Source organism: Tachysurus fulvidraco, chromosome 1 (genome assembly GCF_022655615.1).
Source record: "Tachysurus fulvidraco isolate hzauxx_2018 chromosome 1, HZAU_PFXX_2.0, whole genome shotgun sequence".
NCBI classification, from domain to species: Eukaryota; Metazoa; Chordata; class Actinopteri; order Siluriformes; family Bagridae; genus Tachysurus; species Tachysurus fulvidraco.
In genome coordinates, this window is record NC_062518.1 from 26,281,724 (window position 1) to 26,292,382 (window position 10,659).

Here is a 10,659-nt window from a genome sequence, read left to right on the forward strand (position 1 = left end):
TGGTATAATACAATAATAAACACAACTAATAAAACACAACATGATATGAGATTATAGGGGACTTTGTGCTCTTGTATTTGTAGAGTGACGTGACACGGCTAAGCACGATGACCCGTACTCAGAATTTGTTCTCTGCATTTAACCCATCCAAAGTGCACACACACAGCAGTGAATACACACACCGTGAACACACACCCGGAGCAGTGGGCAGCCATTTATGCTGTGGCACCCAGGGAGCAGTTGGGGGGGTTCAGTGCCTTTGCTTAAGGGCACCTCAGTCATGGCCGGGTCTAGACTCGAACCCACAACCTTAAGGTTAAGAGTCAGACTCTGATTATACTTAAATGGATCTCTGTTATTATCAAAACATTCATTCTTGATGACAATTATGAGCCCATAACTTTCCATCCATGAAGTATGAGAACGAACAGGGCCGTAAGTTTCCAATGAAAGTGTGCCGGATGTTCTTGTCCTCACAGATACTTCCACTGAGTCCATCAAAACAACCATTGGTGCTTAGAAAAGAGAAGTTTGAGGATGTACACGAGGTATAAAGTTTTGCGTATCCTGGATCTAAAACAAGGAGACGTACAATTATTTCCCATTAACCATTTGTAATGTAAAACTTGTGTACAGTGGTGGATATCAGTGGTGTGTGTTCAGGTTTCATCCATTGTACATGAAATTTCCCAAAGCCTATAAAAACAAGCACACACACACACACACACACACACCATTGTGGAGAAAGCAGTAGTTTAAGTAAGAAGAGGAAAAAGTAGACACCCATAATCCATCTAACAAACTATTTGTATTTCAAGTGCGGATTTCATCATCAGTCCTCTATATAGATTGTATACATTGGAAATATACAATGTTTCAGCCAAAAACACAGATAAACCACGTTTGATGCTAATGATCTGCTTTTGTAGACAAATACCTTTCCTAAAGCATTTAAATGAATAAACAAAAGATTAGTAGAAGCTGAGTCCAAACAATATTGACATGTTTTCCAGAAGAGAAAAGGGAGTACAAAATGGAGACATGTATTTTTTTTTTTAATTCAGGAACACTTTATAGATCAATACATTAAATTTTAGGATGAATGTCTATCAACCATTTACTGTACATTATAAATATGCACAGAGTATCTTCACACAGAAGTTTGTCTAAAATTAATAACCTGTTGAGAGATAAATATTAAGCAAATTAATATGATTGGATTTCTTGTATGTCAAGCAGTTAGTTACCTCAGAAATCACAATTCATTTAGAAAATTCTTGAACATTAGCCTTTAATAGTCTTTAACAAAAACTAAAGGGAAAGTCTTATACGATTAAAAAAAAAAAACATCTTATACAACAGTGTATAAAAGGACTGAAATGCAAGGCTTATTCAACTGAGAGGCACAAGTCATTAATGAGGCAAATATTAACTACATACCCTAAATATCAGAGGAAAATTAGCTTATGTGATTTGATAACCTTTTAATAAATACGGGTGACGTTCGAACTGATCTGAGCATCCCTAGTAACTAGGTAACCAGGCTTATTTTCTCCACCTACATTTCAAACAATCTTGCATTCTGACTCAGGATAGGCTAGAAAAACATTAAATTATGAAATGATGCAGGATGAACTGAGAAAAACCATTGGCTCCTAAACAGTATACTACACTACTGAGATGTGTTCAGTATAGAAGAAACTACAAGCGACTCAGACCAAATGGAACAACCGTGTTACTTTAATACTTTTACTGTAGAAATTGCAAAACAAATTTTAATACACGTCCGACCTCCATGGTGATGCTAAGCGCTGACAATAAAACGGTGACACAAAACACCACCATAATATCTGCAAGTACTGACAAAGGTACTTTTATTTAGTTATGCACAGACATGTCTATTATTGCAGATACAGCATTAAATACTTGAAATATAAAAGCTCTTTAAGAGCCCATGTAGATCAGTGATGCTTCAACATTTGTGCTGTTGACACACCGCTTATTTATTTAATTAAAAAAAGGGAAGAAAGGAAATGTCCTGAAAATATGCTTAAGCCTGTCTCGAGTTATTTAATTTAGACAATAATAATAATAATAATAATAATAATAATAATAATAATAATACAAGAAAACTGTGGACGTCTTTGCAACAGATGGTACTTCGGCTGCATGCACGCTGTGCCAAAGGGAGCAATAGTAGGGATGTTACCGCCTTGAAGGCAATGCATGCATTATATATGTTTATCAATTTTGGCTTTCAGATGTTCTTTGTAGGCCAAGATATCTCGACTCCACTTGGTGATGGCCTGATTTTCACAAACCCAGATCTCCTGAGCTACCTATAAGCATGAATAAAAAAGATGAACACGTTAGTTTAAGAGGCAAAAACCTCAACAAGTCCTCAGAAGAACAGTCTGCAAAATGTACCTGCTGAATGAGTCTGAAGTCGTGGCTGACCAGCATCATACCCCCTTCAAAATCATTGATAGCCTCAGCAAGTGCATCTATGGTCTCAATGTCCAAGTGATTAGTAGGCTCGTCCAGGAAGAGCATGTGGGGGTTCTGCCAGGCCAACCACGCGAAGCACACACGGCACTTCTGACCATCTGACAGATTCCTGATGGGACTCACCTGACATCAAAAGTGCACAGTAACAGGAAACTCCATTAGGATTAAAAACAATAAAGAATTTCTTTACTATTACTTTGCTGCGCAGAGTATTAACGCTCAAATAATTACAGTATTATACAAAAAATATATATATATTTCTAACACATCTGTATTTAATAAACTTAGTGGATCATACGCTACAAAATTAAACTGTTCTGTGCCTAGAATTCAGAGGTCTGGGCTGTTAAAGCACAGATTGTCCCTCTCTGAATGTAAGGGACATTTCAAAGACAACTTCAATGCCGACTCACTGAATGCAGGGAGCCACCAAACGTAAACCTCAAGCCCAAGATGTAAAACTAACCTGCTGTTTGCCCGTAAGTCCATACCGGCCTATGATCTTCCTCATCTCCTCTTTCTCTTTGATCTCTGGGTAGCACTTCATCATGTACTCCAGAGGGGACAGGTCCAGATCCAGCTGCTCTGTGAGATGCTAAAGCAAAGAGAGAAAATCAAAAAGGTAAAGAGGCATCTAAATTCATTCCCAAACTTGTACAGCATCAGTTAGTTTAATTAGAACGTTGATAAAAACAAGCAAACAATCTGCCGTACCTGGTGATATCTGCCGATCTTGACGTGGGAGTGCTTTCGGATCATACCATCAGTCGGGAGAAGCTGAGTAAAGATTGTAAAAGATGAGTGGGTTTAAAAAAAAAAAAAAAAAAAGGCAGCCTGTAATATTAAACCGTACAAACATATATAAACCCTACAAACATGCATTTAAAAGTACACCTACCTCTCCAGTGAGCAGCTTCAGTAGTGTGGATTTGCCAGCTCCGTTGGGCCCCACAAGGGCCACTCTGGTATCCAAGTCAATACCAAACTCCAGATTTTTATAAATGATTGGCTAAAAACAAAAAACAAAAAGTGCATTAGTCTTAAGGGGGTACCATAGAATTTTAAGACAGGGATTACATTTGCAGAAATTTGGCCAAGAGCTCAAAGTTGCCATGGAAACACAACATGGGTGTACAAAGCTGGTTGTAGCCAAGTCACGCAAGTCCTTAACTGGAAAACTCCAACTTAGTCAAGCACAAAGGTTTATGTACTTTCCACAGTTTAAAGTCTAGTATCAAATAATAAAATTTGCGACCATGTCCATGATAAGTCTGGCATCATTTATCGTCGTTACATAGAAAGTATAGCCTTAACGGCAAAGCTCAGACATAATCGGGTTGTCAAATGTTCTGTGGATGTGGTGGAGCCGCTGTTGCTCGTTAGCCATGACCTACCGTATTATCTGAATATCTGAAGCTGACGTTTTGAACCATGATGACTGGAGGAGGAATCTTACCACAGGAAGGAAAGAAAAATGACAGGGTCTGAAAGGAAACAGATGATGACGTTTAGAGTTGCGGCACAGAATAATAGATGCCATTTCCCATCATTAAGGTGAGTGAGTTACGACATACAGTGCACAAAATGGCTCACCTTGTCATTCACGACACGTTCAGTCAGTCCTGAGGCGACCATCTTCTGCAGCGTTTTCTCTTTGCTCTGTGCCTGCCGGGCCAGCTTGGCCGAGCCGTGACCAAAGCGTGCTATGTAATTCTGGGAATGGATGCGGTGTTATTTTATTGTCCAAATTAAGAACAGACAGACAAACAAATAAATAAATCAATCTTAAAACTGGGAGTGCAATTTCACCTTCATGTGTGCGATCTGGTCCTGTTCCCAGTTAAAGCGTTTCATCTGGTTCTCCTCCAGTTCTTCTCTGGTTTTCACATATTGGTCATAATTTCCCTAGAGGAAGAAAACAATACATAACCCTGTAACATCCACCACGCTAAAACCAACAAAAGGAGCAAGCAGCTAGAAATGGTTGGCTCTTACTGTGTAATATTTCAGCTTGCGCTGGTGTAAGTGCATGATGTTGGTGCACACGCCGTTGAGGAAGTCTTGAGAATGGGATATCAAAACCAGAATTCGTTTGAACCTATAAACAGAATTGAAAGTTTGATTTTTCGATGTGAAATGGACGACACACACTTGGCTAACCTGCAGCTAAGGTTGCAGTCAGATCAGATAAACGCTTCGGTCTAGTTTTTGTCAAAGCCCCAGCCGCACAGAGAAACATACTGCACGACGGCGAAGCTACAATTCGGCCTTTTGTTTACATCACATCCGTGGACAACCACTTTAGAACACAAACTAATGTTTGAATGTAAGAAACAGTAACGTACTCCTTAAGTTCTTCCTCCAGCCACACACATGCGTCCAGGTCCAAGTGGTTGGTGGGCTCGTCCAGAAGCAGCATGAAGGGTTTTAGGAACAGAGCTCTGGAACAAGAGGAAATCACAAGGAGTTCACAGAAATGCACAAAAACACAGAGCTGCAAAAATCAGAAATACGCGTCAGACAGTGACACCCAACACTACAATGGAGCTTCAGAAGAATTTACCTGGCAAGAGCAACACGCATCCTCCAGCCACCGCTAAAGTCCTTGAGCTTTTTCTGCTGCATTGCGGCAGTGAAGCCGAGGCCGTGCAGGATACGGGACGCTCGCATCTGTGCCTTGTCTGCATCCAGCTCCTCCAAGCGTTCGTATAGCTCCATCAGCTTCTCACACTCGGCTAACAGGTAAGCAAGAGACATGAACAGCGTTAATTAACATGTCAACAACAAAAAGACATCCTAGTACTTGTTTCTTAACTGAGGTGTGCCTCCTTAAAATCAAAGACTGTTAAGGAGCTTGCTCAGAAAGACAACTTTACTGTACCACGCCTAGGAAAGGAAGCTATGACTGACAATAGCCCCTATGAAAACGTGGGTTGTCCCAAAGAGAGCTCTGATGCACTGATTTGTCTGTACAGAGATAAACTTTAAACTCACAGTCTTCATGAGCGAGCCTCTCCGCCTCTTTCTCCAGCTTGATCCTCTCCTCGTCCACCTCCATCACACACTGTAGTGCCGTCTTCTCACTGGGAGCCATTTCACGAGTCAAGTGGTAAATGTCGATGTGCTCTGGAATGGGCACCTCTCTGTGACCGATGGCAGACAGCAACATAGATTTACCTGGACAAAAAGCAGTTTCGTTACAGGGTTATACTGCCTTTAATTGTTTGGTTTGAAATTCCAGCAGCTGTCATGTGACAGATTTATACAAGTAACGTCTATACAAGCTAAGGTTTTCAGGCCATTTTGGATCGTTCCTAGCTTCATAATTAGCGCGAAACACCCAAGTACAACAGGGTCACAAATATTCTGCACCTTTTTGAGATGACTCTCCTACAGCTCCCGTATCTCTCTGGAGGAATAATCCATACCTGTTCCGTTGAGTCCAATGAGCCCGTAGCGGCGCCCGGAGTTGAGTTCCAGACAGGTGTCACTGAGCAGCTCCTGCCCGTGGAAGGTTAGAGAGAGACTGCTGATGTGCACATCTGTGCTGTTTGGATGAGATGCCAGCACCCCTGTAACAGCACGGGCCTCTGTCTTCTTCAACTCAAACTCATCCAGCTCCTTAGTAAGACTGGCAACTCCTTTGATGGGGAAAATAATAAAAAGTGTTAAAAAGTAGAAGCACCAAGAGTCTTATAAATGATAAATACATGAGAAAACTGGCAAAAGAGCAAACAAATATTTTACAAACATTATGAGGTTAATATAAAACATTTAAAATAGCTTGAAAGCCTCAAACACAGAAGTGAGAAATGCTGGCATAGTACTCCATTATTAAAGATTTAAACAGAAGTGATGGGGGGTGTTCAGGGAGCTACTTTCTGCACACATGTTAAGTGACTAGGAGATATTTGGACCAATCACAGACAAGTATGACTGAGGATATCAGATGATGCAAGCTATAGTGCACCAATGATCATGACATTTTTGAATCAGCACCCTGGACTTTAATAGCCAGTGATTTCTGGCTCAAATGCTGGACATGACCCACCTTCCTTTCAGAGATGACGGCAAAGTGTTCAGGTGTGTACAATAACAATGATTGTCACAATAGATATAGGCATAACTGTTTAACAGGTGCTCAGGGGTCAGCAGGTCATGTATGGGACACTGTTTAATGCTTCTGACTCACCATTGAACTCAGACATGCCATTTTCTTGGCTTTCTGGTTTCTCTCCCTCGCCATTCACTTCATCGTTTTTTTTGGGCCGCTGACGGGCCTTGGCTGCTTCCTTTTTCTTCGCTGCCTTCTTCTTGGCCAAATCGGATGGCATTGTGACTGAGGAACAGGAACAAAGAGCCCTTGAGAGAGAGACAAGGGTTACAAAGGTAAACACACACACAGATCTTAAATGTATTTATGGCACAGTTGTCCCAGCATACTGTAAAATATTACTGTAATTTTAAACCCTTTCACTGAAACTTGCTGGTTTTATCAAATTGTCTGGAACAAAAACTAGTCACTATTGGCCACTTTGTAAGTGAAGTGCATGACTGAGACAACGCTATTTCCCCTTAACATGTGTATCAGTTCAGTGGTTTCCTCCATGGCCACGAAATAGATAAATGGGGGAAAAAACAGGTAATCACTGTTTTTCGTCATTTGGCTTTTTAAATGTTTATATGTTCATATCTGATCAGTTAACACTTAACAACCCTGCTACTCTCCCAATGCTAGCTAAAGCTAACCTCGCTACTCTCCCCATGCTAGCTAAGGCTAACCATGCTACTCTCCCAATTCGAGCTAAAGCTAACCTCGCTACTCTCCCAATGCTAGCTAAAGCTAACCCTGCTACTCTCCCCATGCTAGCTAAGGCTAACCCTGCTACTCTCCCAATTCGAGCTAAAGCTAACCTCGCTACTCTCCCCATGCTAGCTAAAGCTAACCTCGCTACTCTCCCCATGCTAGCTAAGGCTAACCATGCTACTCTCCCCATGCTAGCTAAGGCTAGCCCCGTTACTCTCCCCATGCTAATATAAAGCTAACCTCGCTACTCTACCATGCCAATCTAAAGCTAACCCTGCTACTCTCCCCCATGCTAGCTAAAGCTAACCCTGCTACTCTCGCCATTCTAAGGTATCTCCGCTAATCTCCCCAATGCTAAGCTAAAGCTAACCCCGTCATACCACTGATCGTTATATATCTGGTTAAATCGTTAAATTCGCTCTTACATGTGACATCTTAAAAGCCGCAATGTCAATATCAGTTTAAGAAATCACACAGAAAATCTAGATGTACCAGAAACAAAGCTGTGAGAGATTTCAGGTCTGCTCACCGCATTGTGCCCTAAATATACCGGCAAAAATCGGGGCTGTGTCCCAAATAACCTCCTACTGACCACAACGTGCACTACGTAGGCTGCAAAATGCATTACTTCCAAAATAATCTAGGGCACCTCTGTAGGGAATAGAGGTTCATTTGGAATACAGCCCCGGCCTGCGGCGCCAATCCGAAAGGCAGTAATGCTAACTTCATAAAGCTCGTCATATTGTGCTCATTATCCGCAAAAACTTTTTAGAAACCACACACAAAGCCGGAAAACATTCATACCCAACACGTGTCCTGATTACTAGACTTAAAACGCCACATTTTATTAGATTACCTTACAAGTAATTGTACTACTTACTCTCACTTCGTCCACTTGAGCGGTCCCGGCTCGCTAACAGGAAAGCGGAAGCCTCGTGGCTTTTCGACACATCGTCATAACAACGCGTGTGCTCGATACCGGCTCGCCAACCAATGAGATTGTAGGATTCGTCGACGCTCCGCTCCCTGGTGGGTGGAGCAAGAGCCGAAATTGGACCATCTTTTTATTAGTCTGTTTTTTTCCATGTGTACGATGACTATGTTAGTGAAACTATATTCTGACTCAAACAAACAAACAAACAAACAAACGAATAAATAAATAAATACATAAATAAAAGGGATGTACTAGGATGGAGATGGTAATTTAACTGTTCATGTGGTAGAATGCATGGGGAAGAAACTGTTCTTGCGCCCGGTCGTGCTGGTGTTTGGGCTTCTTTATCGCTTTTTTATTTAAAAAGTGTATGACTTGGATGTTAGGGATACAGAGTGATTTTCTGAGCCTGTTTTCTCACTCTGGATGTATACAGTTCTTGGGAATTGGGGAAGTTGTGGCCTAATGGTTAGAGAGTTTGACTCCTAACACTAAGGTTGTGGGTTCGAGTCTCGGGCCAGCAATACCACTACCTACACAATCATCTCCACTGTTTTGAGCATATTAAACTCCAAGTTGTTGTGGCTACACCAGACAGCCAGCTCTTTAACCTTCTGACTGTTAGCAGACTCGTCTCCGTCTTTAATGAGGCTGATGACTGTAGTGTCATCCACAAACTTCAGGAGCTTGACAGAGGGGTCATTAGAGCTGCAGTCATTGGTGTACAGGGAGAAAAGCACAACCTTGAGGGGCATCAGTGTTATTGGAGTGGCTGTTTGGCATGACAATTCACAGTCTCACTAGCTGCTGCCTATCTGTCAGAAGCCTGATGACCCACTGACAGATAGAGTTAAGAACAGATAACTGAGATAGTTTGGTCTGAAGGAGTGTTGGAATGATGGTGTTGGAGGCCAAATTGAAATCTTCAAACAGGATCCTTATGCAAGTCCTTGATTTATCCAGGTGTTGCAGGATGTAATGCAGTCCCAATTCACTGCATCGTCCAAGGACCTATTTGCTCGATAAGGAAACTACAGGGGGTCCAGAAAGGGTCCAGTGAAGTCTTTCAGATAAGTTTTTCAAACGTATTCACAACGACAGAAGTCAACACCACAGGTCTGTAGTCTTTAAGCCCTGTTATCTTGGGTTTCTGTGGGATGGGGATGATGATTGAATGTTGAAGCATACGTACAGGGACTTCACACAGCTCCAGTAATCTGTTGAGCTGTCCAGTGTAGAGGTTTTCAGACAGGTTGCTGTCACACCATCTGGTCCTGGTGCCTTTCTTCTTTTGTTCTTTCTGACCTAGCGCACATAACTTCACTGATCTGGATCACAGGAGGAGGGGGAGGGGTTACTGGAGGTGTTAAAGGTTGTGTAAAGAGATGATCAGAATGGGTGTGTGTGGGGGGGGGGGGTTTCGAATCTACAATAAAACTTATTAAGATCTTCAGCTAGTTGTTGATTCACCACAGTGCTGGGGGATGGTGTCTTGTCCTTGGTAATGGCTTTCAAACCTTTCCAGTCTGAAGCTGAGTCTTAGAGGTGAACTGAGCCTCCAACCTTTAGTGTAGCTCTTCTTAGCCGCTTTCATCTCCTTATTCAATGTGTTCCTGGCATGATTGTACAAGACCATGTCTCCATTGGACCATTTCTTTACAGTCTTTACTAAAGGTTTAACAGACCTAATTTTTTTCCCTGTAGGTTGGTATAGGATACTAGTATAAGATACTGGTACACAGATGCACTTTATGGATCAAGGTGCTACATAAAACAAAAAAGCACCATGATCCTGAAAAAACATTGTCTCATTTCACTGTGTACTGCAACAGCTATATATGGTTGAAATGACAAGAAAAGCTACTTGACTTGACTTGAGATGAACCAGGCAGTGATAAGAGAGACCCAAAGCTGCCTGTGGGGCTGAGCAATATGCATTCTTTATTGTGGTGTAACAATGGTCCAGAATATTACTGTCTCTGGTGGGACATGTAAATGTGCTGTCTGTATTTTGGCAGTTCATAGGAGAGATTTGCTTTATTAAAGTGTGTTGTTCTGTCCCTGTAACCTGACCAGTGAGTTTTTGTAAAGCCAGGCTCACGTGCACTTGCGGTGGAACGTAAACACTCACAAGAATGAATGAGAATGATGTAGGAGCATGTCCTGTCGCCCCCCGATTTCCCCGTCGATTCTGCATGTGCGGTGCCATATCTGAGCACAGAGATATCTCATATGTCTACCATGAACCATGTGAAAACCGTAACTTTTAATTACTCCCTGGTGTCATCATTATTTCCTGCTGCATACTGGCATGAGTCATGATGAATCCAGGGCTTATCCCAGGAGCACTGAATGTTCAGACGGGAATCCCACCCAATCACAGTGCACCACGTGTACTTAAACATTCTCA

The 10,659-nt window shown here is 41.9% G+C and overlaps 1 protein-coding gene across 1 annotated transcript; it reads right to left on the minus strand.

The window, feature by feature from the left end:
* Positions 1-1,857: 1,857 nt before the first annotated feature.
* Positions 1,858-6,842, minus strand: abcf2a (ATP-binding cassette, sub-family F (GCN20), member 2a). The gene is made up of 14 exons (XM_027169378.2): positions 6,701-6,842; positions 5,937-6,149; positions 5,503-5,685; positions 5,072-5,243; positions 4,854-4,949; positions 4,504-4,606; positions 4,318-4,413; positions 4,102-4,221; positions 3,903-3,992; positions 3,407-3,517; positions 3,223-3,285; positions 2,975-3,103; positions 2,428-2,631; positions 1,858-2,339 (listed from the first exon to the last, which is right to left on the minus strand). The coding sequence occupies exons 1-14, from the start codon at positions 6,840-6,842 to the stop codon at positions 2,232-2,234; spliced, it is 1,830 nt and encodes a 609-aa protein (XP_027025179.2). The 3' UTR covers positions 1,858-2,231.
* Positions 6,843-10,659: the final 3,817 nt, after the last annotated feature.